The sequence below is a fragment of the Strix uralensis genome, chromosome 4, assembly GCF_047716275.1.
Source record: "Strix uralensis isolate ZFMK-TIS-50842 chromosome 4, bStrUra1, whole genome shotgun sequence".
Classification (NCBI taxonomy): domain Eukaryota; kingdom Metazoa; phylum Chordata; class Aves; order Strigiformes; family Strigidae; genus Strix; species Strix uralensis.
Genome location: NC_133975.1, coordinates 79,168,354 through 79,192,581, shown reverse-complemented (window position 1 = coordinate 79,192,581; position 24,228 = coordinate 79,168,354). Strand labels below are relative to the sequence as shown.

At 36.3% G+C, this 24,228-nt stretch overlaps 1 protein-coding gene across 8 annotated transcripts in view; it reads left to right on the top strand.

Annotated features, from left to right (window-relative positions):
• The window catches only part of INPP4B (inositol polyphosphate-4-phosphatase type II B), a 333,478-nt gene that overhangs the window by 218,031 nt on the left and 91,219 nt on the right, over positions 1-24,228 (top strand). For all 8 annotated transcript variants that reach the window (XM_074867373.1, XM_074867378.1, XM_074867376.1 and 5 more), the window contains 3 exons: positions 2,338-2,485; positions 14,020-14,150; positions 21,229-21,333. In XM_074867373.1, coding sequence (XP_074723474.1) covers positions 2,338-2,485; positions 14,020-14,150; positions 21,229-21,333 — 384 coding nt within the window. The remainder of the gene's footprint in view (positions 1-2,337; positions 2,486-14,019; positions 14,151-21,228; positions 21,334-24,228) is intronic.

Sequence of the window (24,228 nt, the reverse complement as noted above, 5' to 3'; positions counted from 1 at the left end):
AGTCCTATTGGGTTTTTGTTTAGTTCTGTTTTTTTTTCCTGTGATGGTGGTGGTAATACTGGGGAGATGGGAGGAAAGAGATTGTGGAGCTATGTATTTGCATTAAGTTCTCACAGACAAATGTGTATTTTCGAATGCACTAGATTCTGAGTGAAAATTTAAGGGCTGTTCTTGGAAAAACATCCTTTGATAACTTCTTAGGAAGTAGATATAAAAAGGTAAAATAGAGAAAGGAGCCTTTTGTGTCTGGGGCATCATCATTTGAAATGTCCAGGTAGAAAGTAGCAGCTTGCTTCCTAGTGAACAGGTGGCACTAATAAAAAAAAAAAAACAAACACCCAAAACCAACCAAACAGAAAAAAACAACCCACAATTATCATCTGTTTTTCCAAGCATCTGTTTAAGGGCAGACCTGAACTAGCCCTTAGTTTCTTGAGTTCTCCCTGACATCTGAAGATTGTCATTCTCTGTCTTGTTAATGGAAGATGACTGGTGCCATATATCTACTTTGTGGATTGGCAAAGGTGGTCGATATTATTGACAAAACTGATTTCGTTGATTAGAAGAATCTCAGCAAAATAGGAGGAAAATAGGAATGCATTACAGCATATTTTAATCAAGTAATATGAGAAAGTCCAGACACTGGGTATAAGTTGATCATAGGCACAGCACTTGGAGATGTGGTTTTTTGTAGTGGAAAATAATTAAGTCTGGTGAGGATTCTCAAGCTGTAAAATGTGTGTAAAGGTGCTTGAACATTGAGGTATTTTGGGTGTTAGTAGTAAAGAAAAATAGCTGTTATTCACATGCCATAGCTATCAAGCATCTATTAGGCTTATTGATAAACAGTAAGTCAGAATTTAGTTTTTGTAAGTAAAATCACTAAAGGCAAAACAACTCTAAAAAGGCTTCCAGTTTCTCACTGAAGACTAATGATTAAGAGATCTCAGTAGGGTGATAGAAATAGAAAACAATACATCTACAATTACTTAAACTTGATTATTTACAACATTCCTTTCTTTATGAGATGCCAACAACCATTTTATTACAGCTACCTTTGAATCTATGGTCACGTTTTAGACCTTTCCTAAAGGACTTCTGTTAAAAAACAGTTTGATTACATAGACAAGACAGTTTGTGTATCTTCACTAACTTGGTCTGTGTTTTTCATTCTCTATAAATCAGCCTGCATAGGCAGTAATGGCGGCAGCAAGTTGTGAAGCTGAAATTTCTATTAGAGGATATTGTTTTGACAGCAACTGTTTCCTCACAGTGCACATGGGGAAATGCATTCCTTGGAGTTATAGATCATTCAGTGGCGGATCAATGGGAGCCTTCTCTATGGCAGCTTTTTCCAGAAGGCTGATAGGAGGGTGCTGTTGGAGGATTTGGATGGCTGTCCAAAGTCATTCTGAGTTAGGAAGCAGTGGATGTGTGTTAAATGACAATCATTTGTCTCCAAGTAACCTTACCAAAGTAATCAAACAAAACTTTTCTTTCTCAGCTTTTCCCCCATTTGCTCTTTCTGGAAAATCAGTTAACATTAGGGGGTGGGGGGGAAGGAAGGGAGAGAGAAGAAGTTTCCCACCTTTATTATAAAGCATCATTGTAAGATCTGAATGAAAATGTAGCTGACATCTGAGAGCTTTAAGATAAACATGGTGGGTTTTAGGCATAACCTCCCAAGACATCAAGTAACATGATTTTCCTATGTCAAGTTAATAGTAATCTGAGAACAGTGTGTGTAACATATTTACAGGATTGTTATATTTTTTTCTATGTAGTGGCAGTCTCTTGACCGTGTCAAGTTTCCTTTAATGTAGATACACACCAGGTATTTGTATTCATGACTTCTGTGTGTGCATATCATGGAGAAGATGCATCAGATGTAGCTAAACTCTGAGGCATGCTTCACTTGTCCCATGCAATTTATTAGCAGTGTGAGTGATTCTAGCAGATGGTAAGCGATGGCGTTGACTGTATGTGAGTTCATTGTTTATTTGTGCTTTCTGTTTTTCTAACTGTATCTTAAGTGTAAGAATTGAGAACATAATTTACATTCTCGTTATACTGAAATGCTAAATTCACAGGATGCCTCCTGTGTGGGTAAAACGTGATTTATCTACTGTACTAGTAATACTTTGTCCTCCACATGCTGCTATAATAAATTAAATAAAAATTTAATGTTTTTAATAGAATTTTAATGGTTCTAAAATTAATTCTGGAAGCAAGGGGGGGGGGAAATAACGTATTATTTTTGGATGAAATTGTTGTCATAAATTTTCAGAGAGTCATATAACCATGCTAAAGCAATGATATAATTTTTCCTCTCTGCAGTGTTAAAAAACCCGATCTGCAAGTTATATAGATTCCCTACTTCTGACAACAAGTGGATGCGGATCCGGGAACAGATGGCTGAGACCACCCTCTCTTTCCATGTTCCTAAAGAACTGATCAATCTGCACATAAAGGAGGATATGAGAAGGTAAGGAAGAAGAAGTAGCAATAGTAAATACTAAATTTTATTTTTCTGAATTGGAATAATGTAAGTGATGTGCTAAAAATATTAATTAGTAGGATGAAATAGGGAAAATATAACAATATTTTTGGCTGCTAAGAATTTACAGCTGTAACTGAACAACAGAATTGATTGCTCAGAATTTTTAGGAATCCAGTGACTTCATAAGGTCTGAGTAATGAACTGTGCTAGAGTGCAGTCATGACTTCAAATGTGTAAGCATCAACATTTGTTTAACAATATAAATATCCTGAAAAGTTAACACTTTATAAAGAAACAGTGCATGACAAGGGTGTGAACTACATTGTAGTGTGTTTGGCTTTGTGTATGGGCAGTGCTAATATCATAGACGAACATTATGCAAGCAATGAAAAATGACATATTTGTAGTTAATAAAGGAGCAATAATATAAATCCCATTCCTTTAACTCATGTAAATTAGTTGGCATAAGAAAAGGATACCAAAGTAATGTAAGTATGAAACCTTTGTTCATGTTTGGCCTTGTAATCAGGAGGGATATCTGGGGATCATTACAATATGTATGGCCCAGGAAAATAGAGGGTAGGGAGCACAGGTGTCCCTAGATCCACTGCAGCGACTAAAAAGGCAGCCTGTCCTTGAATACTAGTAAACTGTGCAAATACAACTGCACAAAAAAGCAGTATTTTAAGCAGTCCAAGGCTTCGCTGAAAGTATACCTTCTTGTTCCAATGATAATGGAGGGTGTAGAAGAAGATGTTGCATCTTTCCCCATGAAAGTTGCCTCATATGTAGGTGGGCATCTGGTCTCATGTGTAGGAGTAACACGGTGAGCTAGTGCTGCATCCCAAAGCCGTCCTGTGCACTTTCAGGCAACTCCACATGAGGAGGTTGCCTGTGGTTGTTTACAGTTGTTTGTCCTGCAATAGGAGCTTCTTTTCTTTTTTTATTCACCTCATCTGCTGCTTCTGTATGATCTTGTTATGCCAATAGAACAGCATGTGGGAGACCAGAATCTTGCTTTTAATAAAGTCAATGGACTGATACATACTTATGCATGGTGATGATGGGTTATAAAAAACATATGAATTGTTATAATACTTTATTTTATTCATTTAATACTGTGTTTAGGCATTTATGGCCTGATCTTGTTTGAGAATACTAATGTGTAAGGTTTTTTAAAATAAGCAATGAAAATAGATTATGCTGACTTGTACAGTTCATCTACTTCCCAGATTTCCATTTGCCCCATGGACAAATGCCTTTTAAATGTTAGAGGATTACTTCAGCCACTTCTGCTACTACTGCGTTATTCTCTCCAAAGGCGTAATGCAAGTAATAGCGCTTGCTGTTATTTCATATTATAGCATTCACCTTGGAAACAGTCATAGTAAAGAAGCAGCATGGCTTATTTTTTTAAATGATTATTCAATACTCACCAAAATAAAGAAAAGTTTTGAGAAAGAAACAGAAGTAAAAGTTGCTCGAAGATTGAGGCAAGTGGTTCTGATTTTTCTGACTGCCAATGTGGTTAGCTGTTCAAGCCTTGTAGTGTGGGTGTGAGACACACACAAAGTGATTGTATCAGTCTGAGGGAGGTGGTGAGACCATCCAAGAGAAGCAATGACTTGTGGTAGAATACCAGCAGATGGTAAGAATAGGGACATCCATGTCACCTGTCATCATATAAGCATGTAGGTTGGAGCTTCAGCTTTCTATGGGCTTTGCTTTTTGAAATAATTCCAAAGATGCGTGTTCTTGTGGACTCCTTACATCTGTAAACTAGTAAAATGTTGTTAGGAGGATATTGTTTTGTTAGTTCTTGAACTCATGCAAAACTTACACTGTACCATCTTAAGGCTATTCTCTTTTGAAGTATTCTCTGCATCTTTTCCCCCCAGTTAGTATAAAAGAATAAATACTTTTGTCTCAGAGGCCACTTCTTATAATCCTCAGCCTGTTTCATTTTATTCATATCGTGGCCACAATATAGTCAGGTCTGAAGCAATTACCTATACAAAATATCCAAGTGAAGTGTTAATTCCATTCAGTATTGTGTTTTAAATTGTAATTTAAATTCCCTTTACTCATAGCTCTTGAGATTATTTATTTCTTGATAAAATGACAGTGTTCATTGTTAACCAAACTTTTTCATTTACTGATGTGATGCTCTGGAATATGTAACCTCTAAGGATGTTTAACTTTGTTTTTCAGCATGAAATAATGTTTTGAAGGATATGCATGCATTAAAGATTTTATCCTTCCAACCTCCCTGGAAGAAGTTTTAATAGGAACTATATAGTCATTTTTATTTTTCTAATAAGGGTCATACAGTCTGCTTTTCTGTTTTTTATTAAGAAATTATTTCTGTTTCCTCCTTGAGGTTTTCCAGTGAGTCCTTTCTCCTGTTTTAAATATTTCTTCACACAAATCTTGTCCAGATTTTTTGCATCTATCATGCAAGATTAGCCAAGTAATTCTTTGAACCCAATGATTATAAAAAAGACTTAATAGTTTACAACAATTGTTCAGAAAGTTTGTTGACCCATATAATCTAAGCCTGCAGTTGTAGATGTAAATTGTGTTGCACTAGATCAGCACAGCAGGAGAATTAGGAGACTGCAGTAAAAGCTGCAGTACACGTGTCTTTCAGATTTGCCACTAAAGGTCTTTTGAGTCCCTTGGAACCAAACTGGGCTTTGGCTGAAAAATCCCCCTACTTACAGCTGAATTTGGCCCATGGTATTTGTGGTCACAACCCATATACAAATTTCAAGGATAAATTGCTGAACTTGCCTTAAACTCTCCCTCCAGAGTACAAAGCACAATCAAGCTTTCCTCCTGCATCAGGAATGGCTGTCCTGTCCCAACTCCAGCAGCCTTTTCTTGTGAAAATCTGTGCTGTTTGTCTGTTTTCTGATTTCTTTCCTGTAACATTACAGAATGAGGACACAGTTCAGACTGTCTGAAAGATATGTGGTTTTTATACTACCTTTTAATACTCAGCTTCTATAGAGAGATGGAGACCCAGGCAGAAATGCCATGTGTTGGAAGTAGGCATTGATTTTTCTGGTTGCATGCTATTTTTTACATTACTTATTTTTGAGCAATTGCACTGCAAAAACATTGTATTGATAAGAGATAATAGCATAAAAAAAGTTATTCTGAGTAAACTCATCATGACTTTTGAGGCTGTTTGAACCAACCACATTTAGATGGGTGCTGTTAATATACTATCCACTTAAGGACTTTTAAAACCGTACTTCAAGTAACTACCTAGCACAAATGTTCAAAGTAGTAATTTTTTCAACACTTAAAAAAAATTGCCAAGCGTGTCAGTAAAATGTAGCTCAAATACGTGCATATGCAGTATCGACCCCATAATGCATCAAAAAGGATGTAAAACCTTTCTCTCCTTATTCTCCATCAGTTACTGCATCGACGAATACAAGTATATGGATGTAAGCATAACTTGAATTTTTGTTAGTACTGTTTAGACAATTTCCCTCCTCAAACATGATCAGTTTAAAAAACATTAATTTATAAATTAAAGGATGAAATATATTGTAATGTATGAACACCACGTAATTCTCTGTCCTCTCGATTTCACTGTTCATAACTAATTTTGGAAAAGATGGCCTCTGTAGAAGTCTAAGAGGAGTTTTCATATTTTACCTTACAATGAGGTAAAATTTGCTGGGCTTTGCTTTGTTATCAGGTGTTTAAAGTTGTAGTGCATTGGAATGGAGTAACACTCCCCAATTTGTTTTGTGATCGTTACCTCTACATAACATTACCTATTATTCAGCAGAGCTGAAAGCTACTGTTAACTTACATTCTGACTGTCCTGTCAGAGAGCATTTGTTGTTTTCTGCAAAATCCACCTAGGTTTTAAGACTCCAGAAAATCATTCTGTACCAGTCAGCAATGCTTCTCAGAGACTGGCTGCTAACATTTCCAGGTGTTATATTTGTGCACAGTATACCCCAGTCTTAAGGAAATCCATATAGAGCAAACAGTATAACTTGCAGGTCTTATTAGAGCTTCCCATGTTATAGTGAAGGATAACACAGATCCAAAGCAAAAAATAATCCTTTTTTCAAGATTCTAATTATTTTAACACACTTAAATTCTGTCACCACAAAAAGCATTTGAATTTTTACGTTGTTAACTAGAGATTTTGCACTTACTAGTACATATCTGTGGTTCTAATAGCACTAAGTTGTGTGTAATTTTGTCAGTTCATGTCAGTGGGGGTGCAGAGAATATAAATTAGAGACGCTAAGGCATTAAGGTGATTAAAAAAGCTTTGTACAGTTTTATTATGTTGCTTGTGTCATAAAGATCCTCACTGTTTATTTTGAATGAGGCACTCTGATTAATAAATTGGGGAAAAAGAAAACAGAAACCCACAAAACTGTTTAAATGCTTGAGTAATCATGCAATTAATAATGTTATTAGTCTTGCCACGTATATGATTCCCACTGAAAGTTAGTTATAAACTATGAGAGTAAAGTGTTTATGCTTATATCATAGAACTGAAGCAACCTTGTCTTAAGCTGATTCCAACGTTAGCTCACAAAACAGTAGGATTTAAAAAACAACCAAACACCCAAACCAATTCTATATACTATTACTAGTTACTAAAATATAATTTAGGATTAAAGTGTAAATTCCACAGATGCCATTCTGAGTGTTACTGAATTTGAGACTCTTTGCAATCATGTGATGCAGGAGAATTATCCTCTGCTATTAAGTGCAAATCATAGAATTAACCTCAAATGATCATGCTGTTTGAAGATCTTGAGTCTTTCAGAGATAAACCCAGGTAATAAAATATCCAAGGAAGGGAAAGAGTTTTAAGGCAATAAGGAAGAAATGGGTTTAATTTAGCTTATATATTGTCTACACTTCTGGGTAATAAAAAGGGGATAGCGATGGATAGAAATGCAGAACTTAAAAACTCTAGCTCTCAGGAACAGTATAAAATATTCAGAAGCCTTTGCAAATCCCAGTCTTTTCTCCACGTACACACAGAAGAAACAGGTTTTAAAATATTTTTAATGTGTTTGGTGGCTTGTTTTTTTGAGGTGGATGGTTTGTTTGTTGGGGTTTTTTTAAGTGAATGTTTAAGGCGTGCAAAAGGTAGGCACAACCTACATTTTAGTTTTTAGTTACTTGTCAGGTTACGCTTACCAGAACCTCAAATAATTTTGGGAAATTCTGCAAGAAGATAAAAATGGCAACTCTTTTCAGGAGGTTCTAAATGAAAACTATTAAGAAGGAAGGAAAGATAGATACCCCTTTATTCATTTTTGTGGTAGTTTACCCAGAAGGGATTAAATCCTCCATAGTAATTATTTGTCTGTTTTAGAAACAATATAATAAAAAGGCTATGATTCTTTTATTTCTGGAGAGAATGTTATATTGTTTTGATGGGTTATTGCCTGTATATCACAGGACCATAACTTGTGGTAAAGAAAAATGAGAGTAATTTTATCTACTTCTATTCTACCAAAAAAGATGAAATGGTTATCCATAAACATGTACACTTTAAAGTAAAATTTATAAGGAAAGATAATTCCTGTGCTCCTTTCCTTAGAAGGAAGCTTCTAAGCTTCCTTTACTTATGAGTGATTGAGTCATGCCCCAAAGCTTATGGTGTATATTTACTCCAAAGCTGCTGTTTGATAAATATTCAGAACTTTGCCGCCTTTATAATATTATAAAACCTTTGCAAATATAATCTGCAGAAATGTCTCATCTTGTTTTGAATCCTGCTAAAGCACTTTGCTTCTGATGTTTTGTGAAAGTGGATTTCAAAAGCTAATTTTGCTTGGTGGTGGCAAAAATCACTTCCTTTTTCTGGTTTTGAATTTGTCACGTTTGTTTCACTGGGAACTGCATCACTGGATTTTTGAAGCTGAATGAATCAAAAATTACTACTTTGTCTTCATACAGCATTTGTGGTTTATGTGCTTTTATCATATGTCCTCTTAATTATCTCTTCTTCATATAATTACACTAATCTTTTCAGCTTCATCTTTCAATTTGTGAAGATTTGTGCTGTGTCCTTAATGATGCAAATGGCTATTCCTGCTGTTCCCTTTTCTGAGACAAAATAATCAGATCCAAAAAAAGTTCTTTGATGGAATGCTCCCTTCTGACTTATCTTGCTGCTCTTAATATCTTGTTGCTGTTTTCTGCTTTATTTTGATTTTACTGTCACTGACCACATATTTTCACTGTGCTTTCCACAATGGTGTCTGGACTGTTGAATCTAGTGGTAGGTTTGCAAAAAAAAGTTCATTGGGAGCATGATTTCAGTATTAGGACTTTCTTTAAATAACCTTTGAGCATGATTCATATCACTCATTTAAAGTACTCCTTACAGAATTCAGACTTTTGCATTTTCAACATTGAATATGTTTCCTTTAGACTTCAGGTACTTTTAGTAGTTTACTATAATCATGCACCTAAGGTGTTCTTAAAAATAAAAATAAAAAAAAATAAAAGCATTAGTTGATAAATCAAAAGGCAGAATATTAATTTCAGCCTTGGGTGCTCGACCATCATTTGATAATGGGCTTCATCATTTTCTTGGAACAAAAACATAGCATATAGTTTTACTTTGAGTCTAATGGCAACAGTATTTAACTGCTAGTAATGTCAGAAATGTATTCAATCATGCAGTGTTTACGGATCTCTGGTTGCCTTGATGTAGTTGTGCATAAAGAAAAGCACAGATGTTTCAGTCCAGGTATAGAGCCTCCTAAACCATCCTGCATACCAGTGTAACAGCTTGCACAGCAATTGTACTTGCCATCAGCAGGGGAAGGCTGGGCAAAGCTCAAGTCCTCTAGAGGGCAAAGCGCCCACCAATTGTAACTATGAAAATCAGTCTGAGTAAAAGAAGATGTTGGTAGGAGCCTGGAAGGACATTCATGACATTTCTAATAAGTGCTGTGGGATCCTGAGAAGTCTCATAACTTATTCTTAGAATTTTTCATCTCTTTAAAATTGCGTTGTGTTAGCACCAGTGATCACTAATCTTTATACTAACAATCAGTGTGGCATATAGTGCTTTCAGCAGAGCGGGATCCAACATTGTATTTTTCTGCCATAATGGCAAAAAAGAGTTTTGAAGAAAAGCTAACAGGTAGATTTTAGATATTTTTAATGGGGTATTGCTTCCAACCATAATGGGAAGTGCTTGGCAAAAGCTGGCATAATTGGTCTACTAAATGAAAAAATGGATATGGAAATCAGAAAGTACCTGAGAAAGGCTTAAAAATAAGCTAATTAGCTAATGTTTGAAGTGGGGGAGGAGGAGGGATGGGACAGACTGTTTACATCCATATTCTGGTTAGATACAAATGGGGCAAAATTATGTCAAGGACACCAAGGAGACAATGAAAATTGAGACACGCTCCTGGGTGGAGATTTCCATTGTGCACTGACATTAAAAACTATCCAGGAGACAGTTTGAGGAGCTGAAGAGCAAGATGCAAATGAACCTTGAATTTGATTCTGTAAGAAGAGTTGAGGTTGATGCTGAGCACAGGATCTGTCGTGGTGATGAGTGCAATTATCTGGAAAAGACTTTGAGACAGGATTCGGAGTGGGAGAAAAAGATGATAAATAGCTCTATTTTAACAATTTTGAGTTTGCTCTGAGCTTACCGCTCTGTTGACAAACTATTCAAAATTCTGTGGCTGCATTGAAAAGGTGAATCAGTAACCGATTTGCCCTCTGTAGAACCAATATATGTTATAAATATTAATTTTCTTTTATAGCACAATTGTTGTTTGACATGATTACTGGTTGAAGTGTGTTTTTAAAGTTACTCAATGAAATAATTTCTGGTATAAGTATTATAGAACTATTAAAACAAACTCAAGACTTTTTTGTCAAGATTGTTGTTGTGGGTATTAGTATGAACTATAAGCTTCCACATTTGAATTTATGTTTCTTCAATCTGTTTACTTTTGGGAGGGCCCCTTCACGATAATGATAATAAAGCTTGGTGCTATGGAATATTGTTGATGGAGCTTAGATATAGGAAAGATAATTCTTATTTCAGCCGTAATCCAGAGTTGTACTGAATCAACAACAGCAGTGACAAATAGTAAGAAATCACAAGGCAAAAATAGTTTCTAAATCCCATGTCTTATATATTTGCATTTGAAAAAAAAAATGTGCAAGAAGGCTATTTTTGGAAGAATAGTGTCTATGCCATATAATCCTGTTATGTCATGAGTTTGATTTTGCTCTATTTTAAAATGAAAATAAATTTAGAGAAGGTAGTATTTAACATTTCCATGCTATATATTGTCCCGATCCAATGTTGGAGGAGGTTTCGATATGATCCCAAGAGCGAGATTAAGACACAAACAAGGTCAAATGTCATACACCCAAACCAGATTTTATTACTAAAGGTGAAGAGTGGTAGCGATAGGACAGAATGGAAGGAAAAGACAGAAATCAAGCAAGCATCTGGGATAGAGTCACAAGAACAGTCACCACCATGGATCCAGCAGCATCCCATTGGTCCTCAGTCTTCAGTTCTTCAGTGGTGGGTGCACACACAGCAAAGTTTTCTGTCGCCTTTTAAGTTCATCTTATCAGATGAATAGCATACTCGACGAGGAGGGGCAAGTATTCCACAAACTCATTTCCATGAGAGATGAGGAAAAAAGGTGGAGCATGGGTTCTGCACATGCATTGAGGGGGAAATGGGGTGCACCACCCCTTGTCCAATTGACCCAGCAGTCATACTCACCTGCCCACCTTCAGTTTTTTCCTCTGTTCCCACAGGTTTTTGCTGACTTCATGCTTCTTGAGCAGTCATCTGGCTTCTGGGGCAGAAATGCTCACCTCTTATCAGTTCAGTGGCGAAGGCACAAAGTCATTAGTAAGGTGGGCATGGTGTCTGGCGTACACAATAGAGCCACAAAGTATTGGGTTTACACAATGGAGCCAGTGATTAACGGTACTTGTGTTTGAGGGGAAACATTTGGTTTCACTCAGTCCATGTCTCCCCCTTTGAGGCTTATCTAAGGGGTTTGACAATGCAGCTGCAAGGGAGTGGGGGGTGCATCCTTCTATACACTCCTGTTTCCTTGGGTGACATTCCTTAGACTAATCAAAGGTCACTGCTTGACCTTGAGGTTTGTTTGAGGCATTACTGACACCACCCCGTGACTCAAAGCACACACACAAGCAAGCTTTGAGACAATCATTTGACATTTCAGTCTCTCACATCTATGCTCTAGATTACTATAAAACTGCACACTTACTTTATTAAAACACTGCGGATGTGTCTTTTTAAGACATACTAGTGGCTGTATTTTGACTGCAGCGATGCGTATGTGTTTTTGAGATGAAACAAATACAAGCCTCCTCGACAATGGTAAGAGCAGGATTTGACATTCCTTGAAAACATGTTAAAGTTAATATGGTGGGATCTGTGCTTTCCCTTCCCACTGCGGTTGGCGTCAATGGAGTTAACTCATACTCAGCCGGTTAAACCAGTTTTGGTTTTTGGTTGGATATTTTAGTCTGAGATAAGGAGTTTCTACTCCTGCTGTTGCTTGACTTGAGCATGCAACCAACAGCTACAGGAGTGGGCTTTGCTAGAGAGAGCAGAGCCCCAACAGTAGGTTTTCCATGGGATAGAGGGCTCTGAATGTGGTGTGTTGATGTGCCCACCTCTCACTGTGTAGTATTTCTCCGATCTTTGCAAAATGCTATATTCCTCTATAGGAAGAGCAGTAAAGTTTTGAAGCTCAGCCAGGTCCAAACATTGTTCCTAAAACTACTAAAGACAACATAAATATTAAGGGCCAAAATATCTTCACTGCAAATACATAAAATTGCATACTCTGTCAAACCTTACAAGCTTTTCTTAGGAGGAAGCCTTGAGGTTTTCATTTAATGGGATGTCCCATTTTAAGCCGCTAAAAGCTTGCAAGGAAAATGATGGTTGAAAATGGTGGGTTTATCCTCTTACCGCTGATTCTTATGCTACAGCATTGCCAGTTTGTATCAATGGAGGAAAGTTGAACTGTTCCATCTACTTCAATTCTTCGACTTGAACGAAATAGAAAACAAGTAATCATGTCATTAGTAAACTCCCACTGAGTTCATGTGTTGTAATCTTTGTTTCCGTTTTGATACTTTCAAGGGCATGTATAAACAAAATGCTTTAATTCTCCTTCAAGTGCAATCTGTTTGAATTTGGTTGTTGTATTAACCAGGAGCAGAATTATGCCTATATAGCTTATTCTAATACTGTTCACTCTAATGCAAAGCTAATGATGATGGGGAAAGCATCAGTGTATCAGTGGGAGGCTTTTCTGTTTAAGAAATAATTTTAAGATTTTTTTTGGCTAGTGGTCATAACTGTTGCAGTAAGTGTAGTTCTGTTTTCCTGTGCTGCAGTGTCATTGGTCTTTTTCTCCATCTTTCCACCCCCTCTTACCCAGTTTTTCCTTTTTGTTCTGTAATTTTCCTATATGCAAGAGCTGTTCTCTGGAAGTCTTTTTTGAGCCTTTGAAGAATAGCAGTGAAACAGTCTGCTTGATACTTTGAGGAAAATGAGGAAAACTAGTTGGTTGTGTTGCACAAGTTTTGTCCTGAACAATTCCAAGTGTTTGAATACGAGATCTTTCATTTTCAGTTTCTTTAAAAACAGGTCCCCAGGGTGGCTCTGGGATAGATATAGGATGAACTTTGCAGGGGGAGGAACAAACAGAAAGCCCATTGTACTGTAACTATGCTTGTTTGTGTAGGAAATTAAAGTGATCTCTATTTCACTCAGGTCAGCTCTCAAGAGTGTACAGGAAAACTGATAATTTGCTAAAGGATTTCCTTTCAGATTTTCAGTGACATGTTTGGTTACTATAACAGGGCTGTTTTGACCTGATGAACACAGCTGTAAGGCTGAAGATAAAGTTTTAGGGGACTGGTGGGTTTTTTTTTTTGGTTTGTGTGTTTTGTTTTAAGCACTAAAGAAATGTGGTGAGGACTGGTATGTTGGTTAAACTGACTTTTGTAGAAACACTGCTAGAACTGTGTTTATGATGTGCGTGAAAGTATCCAAAGAGTAGAGTGTATCAAAACAGCTATGCTTCAAGTGTTGGAAAAGGAGTAAACTTTGTATCCTTTACAATGGTGTTCAAAATTTCTTCGTAAGAAGTTATTTTGCTGTGAACACAGCTCTCTGTCCTGGAAGCCTTCTTACCTCCAAGGAAGAAATAATGTTTCAGTTTGCAGACTATTACATTTGTACCAAATGAGTTTTGAACCCAAGTTACTGTATTATTCACTAATTTGACATTCTTTATTGTGTAGCAAAAAATTAGAGCTGAAATCAGCAGATTTCAAAAGTGTCATGAAACCAGATTTTATTTCAATTAGGAATTGCTTTTGATGTTTTTTAACCAACTGGTTTTGGATTAATTTGGATGACTGTTAATGGATTAACGAGTTAATTAGTGCCTTTTTGCCTTTTGATACAGGAATCAGGAACTTAAAGACTTGGGAGAACTTGCTCCTCACTGGGACAATATGCGTAGAAGCGTTATTGCTCACTGTGATCAGATGTTGAGCATGTACCAAGATACCCTTGCAGAGCTTGGGAAGCATACAGGTATGAATCTGTGATTCTATGACAGTAGCTTCTCCTCTTCTGAAGCAGTTAAGAATTAACTAGGTTGATTGTTATTAAATACTGGTGTATTCAGCAGAAATAAACCACATTAAAATGAAATATTTGTAATCGTTGTATTTCTGAGATACTCACAGGTGTCCTATTTCCTCATCGAAATTTTTTTTCATGCATTCCAGCAGTTTTTCACAGTTAACCTGGTCCATGGTTACACAGCAGCCAAAAGAAATTGGAGAAGGGGATGTTTGTGTCTTAATTGCATGTTCCCTTGAATATACTGCTCTGCTAGTATTGAATACCATCTGCCTATTGAAACCAGCCTTAGAGGCAGTTTTGTCAGTTTTTCTTGAAACCTAACAATTTACATTCAACAGTCTACAGGATAGCAGTAACATCTAGCTGTGCTTTGCATATCTTTAGTGTAGTAGTTGTCATTGCCCGTGTTGTGCCAGAAAAGCACAGAATTAATATGGGATGGGCAGTCTATCCTCAGTCCAGAAATAGCAGTATGTGCTGACTTACTTTCTTTCATGTGGAGACGGTGGTCTTATATTTCTGTGTGCACTGGTTCAGTTAATATCTGCTGGAGTCCTGTGGTCAGGGACTGTAATGTATCGTAGTGTCGGCATGCCAGTGGAATAAGACAGCATCAGCGACAAACGTGCAGAAAAGGCAGCTGGTCTTTTCTTCCTGTAGTAACTTCTTATAAAAAGAACAAGAAACAAACTGCAGAATTAATTATTTCTTCTTTTGAATTTATTTTCTTTTGATTATTCACAAATCATTCAAGGAACTTATGATAATTCTTTTCTATTTTGTGAGACTACTGGAATTATTTCTGGAATAACACTGTATTTTGAGCAAACAAAGATTTCTGTCTGTTTATAGCATGCCTTTCTGCCTCTTCCTGCTGGTGCACACACACCCCCACCCCTAGTTTTTGAGGTGTTCTGGAAGGAAATGGGCACATTTGTTCTGAATTACTACAAAGGCCTTGTTATTGCTGCTTTCTTGCTGGTGTCAGATTTCTAATGCCAGTCCCTGCAATCACCATCTCAAAATGTGTTTTCGATGACCATGCTGCCATTATTGCTTGCATATGCTGTTTCGCTCTGTACTGTCACTATTAGATGTTCCTGCTGTGGCCTTACATATACATAAGTTTGCAATCTAGAATAATTCTGAAAAAGGGATACAATATGGTTATGAATATTTGTAAAAATGGAGATATAAATGATAACATCTTTTGGAATATATGGTATATATTTATGGAGAATTTGCAGTATTTTCATAATTATTTCTAGCTTTCTACATGGTCCAAACAAAACTTCTTTTTGTGTGTACTGAGAAATGGAGCAATCGGGTCTTAGTTCAATACACAACTAAAATGCATAGCAGAATAATTTCTTCTTATAGAGAATTGAGCACATTCACTTTTACAATGTATTCACATTACAATGAATCTGCTGCATTTAGTAGGTGAGACACGAATCTTTTCCTTCCAAAATAGGCATTAAAACTGTATTTTTATCCTTTAGCCATCATCCTCTAATACAGGACTCAACATGGTATTTCTCATTCCATATTGGTCCGGGAGAGCTTTCTTGGTCACAAGAAAGAGAAATCCCATTTTAGTGTATGAACAAAAACCAGTCTAACTGAACCTAAGCACTTTTGGAGCAGTTGATCACCTGCTTAAATGGGGAGGAAAAAAGCTCATCTGTAACACTAAACGTTGCCTAAAAATTTGCCCTTTGGTTGCAAAAGTGTTATTTCTTCTATTTATGATTGTTTACCATCATCACAATATTCCAGTTCTGATTTTGTCAGACTATCTCCTGATCCAGTATGAAACTTCGTATGTTTCTGTGTTTTACTTTATATATTTTTTTAATACTTTGCTATTTGCATTTTGAAAGCACTCCATAAAGCATCATATGCAAGGCAATAAATACAGATTATGAAGGAATCAATGTAATAATTATCACTTGCAGGAAAATATTGAAATGACATTTTGAGATTAAATTTAAAAAAAGACAATGTAATCTATTAAGCATAGATCCTGCAAGGCCTGTATTGTGCCAAGTGAATTTGAAAAGGGTTAGTGATGTTAAATGACCTGTCTTACCTGTGGTTTGAGAGAACTGCAGTGGACCAGGGAACCTGAGATTATTGAGGACAGCACCAGTAAATATGAAAAAGAGTAGGAACATTTCTCCAAAAACAAAGCAAAGCAGAAAACCAAAGCAACCTAATAATTGTAGTGGAGATAAGAAATAATGAGGAGGTGTTAATTTTAAGGCCAATGCTCAGGCACATAGCTAAATCTCATTTCTTCAACAATCCTTTTCCCCCCTTACTAATACAGTTCTAGTAAAATACTTGTTTATACTTGGAAAACCCCTGATTTTGTATCTTGTATGAAAAGTTACTTTGACATTGAAAAATTTATTTTATTGTGATCAGTGGGATATGTGCACACTCTAAAGCCTTCATTACTGGACTAAAGCCAGTCCTTCTAATGAAGACAATATTTACTTTTAACCCTGCACTATATTATTTTTATTCTTATTAAATCAAAAAGTAAATTAGATAAATCCTCTGAGTAGTGAGTATCCCTTTAAAGTTGTTCCACAGAAGTCTAACATTTTTTAATTATAGAGGGGGGATGTATTGTGTATACATATGTAGAGCTAGGCTAAAACCTCAAATCTGCGTTTTGATCCTGTAGGCAATGTAGGATTTGGGTGTTCAAAAGTAAAACAAAATCTAGAACAGACTCTTACATGCTTCTGCTGTCCATTACTTGCCTTTAACCAGATTTTCTTCTGCCTAGATCATTTACAACAGGTAATTGCAATTCTCTGTGAAACAGAGATTGATCTCTCTGCATACAGTTTTCAGAAGTTTGTCGGTACTGGGTTTTTTTTTCAAAGCAATAGGGTGGATGAGGATAAAATTCCCTTCAAGTTTTAAGATGTCCCGGTTCCTCTTCCATGCCCATTTGGGATGGTTCTTCTCAATAAGCAGTACACATTATAACTTTAAAAAACAAGATTACAGTGTTTGATAAGAAAAGCAAGACAGACATATCTGACTTCATACTGTAGTTGCACAAAAAATAACGTTGAGAGACCATTATAGAGACTGGAAATTAAAGTACAAGGCAGAAAATGATAAGATCAGAGATGGGAGTACAATTTGAATTCAGACTTTTCAAGTCAACATGTCTTCTTTCCCATTGTCAGAGATTCATGCCAGAAAATATTTTGCTTTAGAGTTTGGACTGTGTAGGCTTCTTATTTTATCTTTGTCAGCACATTGCCCAAGTTCGGGTTGAAGCAATTCTCTCCATTCTGAAACAGCTTAAAAACTACAGTGCTCTGGAGTTACCTGTGCATCTGCACTGGAGATCCAGATCTGCTCCCAAGCAGGCACCCATCCTAGCAGGGGTAATTTGTGATCAGCCTACTTCTACTTCAGAACTCGACAAGGTTCGTTTTCTAAACTAGATCAGGCTTCTGTTATCTGGCTTCAGATGCAAAATTCCTGAGTCAACTTGTTATTTTGGGAAGCCTTATTTTAAGGCAAGGCCAACTGACCACATTCCTCTAGGAAAGCCATGGAATGCTTTTGCCTCTGCCTTTGCTTCACTACCATGTTGGCAGCCAGAGATACGTGAAAGCACTAACGCTCAGTGACACTCTTCTCCCTCCTTGGAACATCAAAAGCAGTGTTAATGTTAACATGTTTAGCATTTTTGCTTTGTTTTTCACTGAACAATTGCTTTCCTTTAACAAGGGGCTTTTTATATGTATCTTCTCACAAACAATTCTGAAGGACCAACTCCATGTAAGTCATCTAGGTGCAAATATCTCCAATCTCCTTTTGTATTGGCACTAGAGAAGACTCTGTTCACTCATGAACAGCTCACAGAAGGGGAGATAGTATCTGCAAATAACATTTTTTCCAAAATGTTCCGACATTCTTCCTATACAATCACATGTTGGGTTTTCCAAGGGATACCTACTTCACACTTTACAGAGCTGTCTGTGGCATTTAATGGAGAAGGCTGCTGTTAGCAGACCACTTAATTTCTTTCTAAAATTGAGAGATTGCAGTGGAAGTATCAGGAAACTGCATTAGTGTTAGACAGCACTTCTGGTTTAGCAGCACATTTACTGAAAATGGAGGTTTAAGAAAGTCAAAACTACTTCAAATTTAAGTTGTTTTGGCAAACACTTTCATCCTTAAAATAGGGGAGAATTTTAGAGAATGCCAAGTATTTTTGCTTCAAGGAAACATAATAACCGGAGTCTAAAAGGGCTAGGTAACATCAAAACAAACCATTTCAGGTTAACCTAAAACACAGATTTGGTGATTTTTGGAAGGGAGTAGAACTTTGAAACCTTTTTTGCTTGTTATAGTTTGACCTGAAATTATTTTTTTCTGTTCCCCTCCCAATTTATTTTTTTTTTACATTTCAGTCATCAAACTGAAAATTCTATTATTCATCCAGCCCTAGAGGGAGAAGAAAAGACAATCGAGGTTAAGGCAATTGAATGTTGCTCTGGAGAACTGGACACTATCCCTGCCTCTGTCACAAAGTTCCTATGTGACGCTAGACAAGTCAGACTTCAGAAGTGGTTAGTGTGTGTGCTTCTTTTTTGGAAGCCTGGCAATAGACAGAAGCTGTTTTGCAGAAGTACTCAGTACTTATGGATGTAATTCAGCTCAGTGGGAGCTGTGCTTCCAAAATGGAATGTGATATTGCATTATAATGTGTGCTCTGCAGAATGATATCTTATATCTCATATTGATGCACTGTTGCTTAAATGCTTTGACCTTAAGCTACTCTCTGCCATTAGAATGGATAAAATTCTAACCCCTTTACTCAGCCAGTTAAAATTATTCTATAAATACTTGTAAAGCCCTTAGAAACTGTTGTGATGCATGCAGTAGACAGGTTGAGGAAATTAATAATCCTGTCTTTGTGGGAGGTTTAAGCAATATATTTGAATCCAGATACTGAAGTAAAAGTTGGAAACAAAATATTGAATCACTGCTTCTAAAGCTAGCAGCAAAGACCCTAAACATTCAATGAGCTGGAAAAACCTAGTATGTGATATGCCATTGAAGTTTATTTCACAGTTCCTCTCCAGGTGGATGTCAGATGAAGGTTGCATCTATATTCTGGTATTTCCTAACTTTGAAGAATTTAATTTTGCAACAGTAATAACAACTATTTTAATAGAGGGAACGTACATTTCTTGGTCCTTAAGTACAACTTAACAAGTTATTTAAAAACAAATAAACTATACTGAAGATTAGTTTTATCATATGGACGATACTGGCAAATGCAGATTGAGATATTAATTCCACTGCGTGGATCTCTCATACCTGAGTAAACAGAGTAACTGATAGCAGTGGGTGGTTATTATCCCATATGTTTCTGGCACTGGACGGGAAGGGTTTCTTGATTCACAGGTCTTCCCTGAAAAGAGGAATAACAAGACTCACCAATGCTGTATGTGTTCTACTCCAGCTCAGGACAGAAGTGTCCTCTAGCAGGCTCTTCTCCTCTTCTCCCTCCTACTCTTCTTTTGCCTGTCCCTTTTAATCTACTGTCATCTTATTCTCCTCTTACTCTGTCAGTGTCATCTTGTCTCAGATCCAGTTACCATTCCTGAAGCTTTATCTTGGTCTCAGCTGAAATCTCATAAATAATCTGCCCCCTTCCTGTTTTCTCTCCCAATGATTGACAGTCTTCTCACCTGCACTATTCACATTTCATAGCTGATACAGTTTGAGTTCCCTTCACTGCTCCCATAATTTTGTCTTTCTGTGCCTTCCAGATACAGGTTTCCCACTGCTATTCCTCATCATCAGTGATTCTTGGTTTCAGCCTGCATGTCCAGGTTTCCTATCAAATCTGAATCTTTGACTCCTGTCTTGTTTTTCTTGCTACCTTTGCTATTAATCTCTGTTAGATTATTATTTTCAGTTACTAAGCTTAGGTAGCAGCCTAAGAAGTCTTGGCTGGTCTTGGAGAATCATTGGTGCCCTCTGGCAATGTGATTTGCATTGGGAGGCTCAGTGCTTAGCCCTGTTGGAATCTATGGCAGTTTCAACAGAAAACCTCTAGCAAATCTTGATTGAGCAAGTCAAAAAGAAGAATTTCAAATATTTCCTTTATCTCTTTTTTTTTTTTTTCAAGAAAAGGTCAAACCTTTCCAATTTTATTTTTCTTTAAATCCGATCTGAATAGGAGGAATTGTAGTCCAAATGATTAATAGTTGGCAAAATGATAGGGTGCCGAAAAAATGATCTAAGTAAATGTTGGGCTGTCTGAATGAAAAGATAGGACCACCTCTCTTTCCTAATCTACACCCTTTTATTTTATATATAAACTGTATCAAATATCTCCAGGTAAATTACATTTTCATACTGTCAGGCTTTAATTATAGTCCTTTATACCACCAAAGAGTTACTCATAATCTTATACTTTTGAAGTATGCAATCAGATTTTTTTTTTTTTTTCAGCTTTTTTGTGCTTCTTGTAATTCTGGCTTTTTAGAAGGAAAACTAATTTGTAGCTCTTCTTAAGATGGTTTATGTTTCTTTATTTGAACTTTCTAGGAAGAATGCATAGCCTAGTCAATGTAATACTTTTGTTTTAGGAAAAAAGTGTTTCTTGGTGAAAATGTAGTACCATCATAGCTCTGTACCCCTGTGTTTTTAGCACAGAATAACCATAATGCACATTAACTGTGACATTGTTTCCAGCAGAGTGCAGACCAATTTCAGACAGCAGGAAAAATGTCTATCACCTAGAATAAAAAATTATATTGTTCTGTGAATTAAAAGCTGTTTTGTTGCTTCCAATATGGATACATGCTGAGACTCGGTTAGTGAACCATTCTTCTCCTAGTATACAATTACACATTAAAAGTAAATTAAAGACGACTCCTAACATACAAGTATTGTCCTTGCATTAAAAAGAAGACAAAACATCTGCTGGGTGCTTAAAATAATGATTCTTTAAACTTTTGTTTTTCAGGTTCTTCCTTCAAATCAAGCTGTAGCAAAGGAGAAAAAACATTAGAATTCATCCCAATTAATCTTCATCTGCAAAGAATGCACGTGCATAGTCCTCGCTTGAAAGGTAATGTATATTCTGCGGAGAAATTCCCCACGTATGACAAAGTATGCTTTGAAATACAATTAAACTTGCAGCTGAGAGGTATGGTTTCCATTTTAGCTCTTTTTAACCTGTAAATATCTTAATTTATATATCCAGTTTCAAGGATGAACATTAGGTGGACAAGCTTTCAGATGAAACCTTAAAACCACAATAGAACTGAAAGGCATGCTGTTAGAGAGTTGTTGGCCATTTTGAATTTTTCATTTAATGGTAGAATACTGGCAACAGACATGTTAAACTTTGTAGGTGGGACGTAAAGATGCTACGGATAAAAAGCGTGGAAAGTAATAGCATTAAATTGATTTTTTTTTTTTTTTAATTTTTTTTTAGTAAATTAATGTGTAATTTGGGTTTACATGGATTTGGAATAATGCTGATGAGAAAAAAATATCACAAGACATACAGCGACTTTTAAAGAAAATTCTGAGATTGATTTCGTGTTGCATCTGTTTTGCCAATCACTGGTTTGGACAGTATTAGCTTGGTTGTAAGATTCATGTAGCATGGCTTGATACAGAAGGTTTCTCGTATGACTAGATTGTTGCTTGGCTTTTTGGTTTGGTTGGTTGGTTTGGTTTTTTCATAAAATCAAAATCAAGCTGCCAAGTTAATTATTTAAAAATCTGTACTGCTGTACAGACTTAAATTGTTTAATTTTTCAGTTTGTTTAATGGGCCCTAGAAACTTTTTGCATGGTTATTTCCTGCCTCTGTTTTGTGTACATATCTGGAACCTGCCTGTCTTCTTGAAGGGTTTGATTTCATTCTCTCAGGCCTGTGCATCTGCTTCTAAAACCCAAGCTTTCAGTTTTGGATGTTGTTTGGAATATTTCTAGAGCAACTGAGTATGTACTGTCCGTAGAGGACCACGCTTAAGTAACACGTGAGATGAAAGAAGTGATGAGCTTGACTGTCCTCTACATTACCCTACAAATTCTGAAACCTGCAGCCAGACATACTGCCGCTGAGATTGATCAGAAATCTTGAGTCTGTGCTGAAACTTAGGAATCGGGTCCAAAGTTAAAGCTATGCAAGGGATTTCTCTGCCTCATTTTATGAAGCCACAAGTTTTGGATACTGACTGCAGATCTTGGAAACCTAAGGAGTAGTTAACTAAATTTCTTTCTGGTTCTTTTTTAAAAATAAATTCCAGGGGTGTTGTGCTTATTTAGTTTCTGTGACACTTCAAAGAAATAAGTAAATGCAGAATTATGTTCACTGAAATGCATTGGTAACCTAAGCATGGTTAAAAATATTCTGTTATAACAGAGAACTAATACTGTCATGATTCATACTGACACAATGCACAATGTTCAGTAAGATTCACGTCCTTCTAGGGCATCGGCTTAATTTTTCATTGTGATCCTTAATGTCAGTGTAGTGTAAAAGCCGGTCTTACCTGTCTTGTTTCTAAGATGGGTTTTTTTCCCCACACTGTGCCACCAGAGATAGCAACAGAGCACAACACATTTCCTCCCAGAGACTGCCAGGATGAACTCACGAGCCTAGGTGATGCGAGTTGCACGGTTCCATTAAGGACTGTGTTACTTCTAAACTCAATATATCCTATTTCTTAGGAAGCCTTAATGAGCTGCTTGTGCCTCAGCTTATTCAGTGTTACCCCGTCCCATGTAAGCATTTGCTTAGTGTTAAGTGAAAATATCTCACTATTATGCTGAAAATACTGTGAAATTCTAATGCCTTCTGGAAGGGGGGATAATTTTCTGTAATGTCGTCTGTGATTCTGTTTAATACAAAATTCTGTTGTTGCTGTTTGCATATAATTTTAGTAGCATCCTTTACAGGTAAAAGATGATATTGATATATACATATGAGCAAATCATAGCACAGTGAATAATTTGTTGATAAATTGAGATCTATTAAATTTGCTGTCACTGTATAAACACAGAAATTACACTCTGTAATGTTTTTGCGTTATACCCTCTGCATCTAAGCAGACTGTAAAACAGTTAGTGCAAACAATGATTATAGGAGTATTTTACTGTGTACTGCTGATATTCATCCACTTCCAGGTTGGAACACGGGGACTTCTGATTGTCTGTTAGATACTGTATTGGTTCAATATTTCATTTTTTCTTTTACTAAATAACAGTGCCTCCAAGCATTTTAACAAGACGGGGATTTATAGTGACAGAATATGACAGCACAAATTTTAATTTAGCTAATGTTTTGAAGTTAATTAATTAACTCAAAAGCATTTGTAGATTTGTAATGACTACAGGCAGCCAGAACCTTAATTTTATGTCTTTTCAAGAAAAACTCTCTGGGAACAGGGCATTGTGTGTTTATTTGCTAAATAACAAATTGAAATGAAATATGCCACTTACTTAATCACCCACAACCTTTACACTACTTGAGTTTTGGTTTGTTTTTAATGAATTTTCTGCTTTCTCCTCCAAAACCACTTTGCTTGTGGCATACAGTTAATCCATAATTGAAAAGGGTACAGAAAGAGATAAATGTTAGAATCATCTTCTAAATTTAGAACTTTGTTTAAATTATAAAACTCTCTCTTTTTTCTTTAGCTAATGTTCATTCCACTGACATGAGAATTAGATAACACTGTTCTTGTTACACTCAAGTTTCAACATTGCAAAATGTTAATAGAGAACATGTTAATAGAGGGAATTTCTGCTTACACATATTTTTGGAAGACCAACACCTTAGTTATGGGGAGCTCTTTTTATTTCTGTATATACAAAATAGGTTCCTCAATATGTTTAGTATATTTTGGTAGCACTAAAGTATAAATACAATAAAAAGTAGTTGAAGATTGTTATTATATTTGCCTTTGGTTGAATAAATGATATCTGTATCTATTACATAGACACTATCC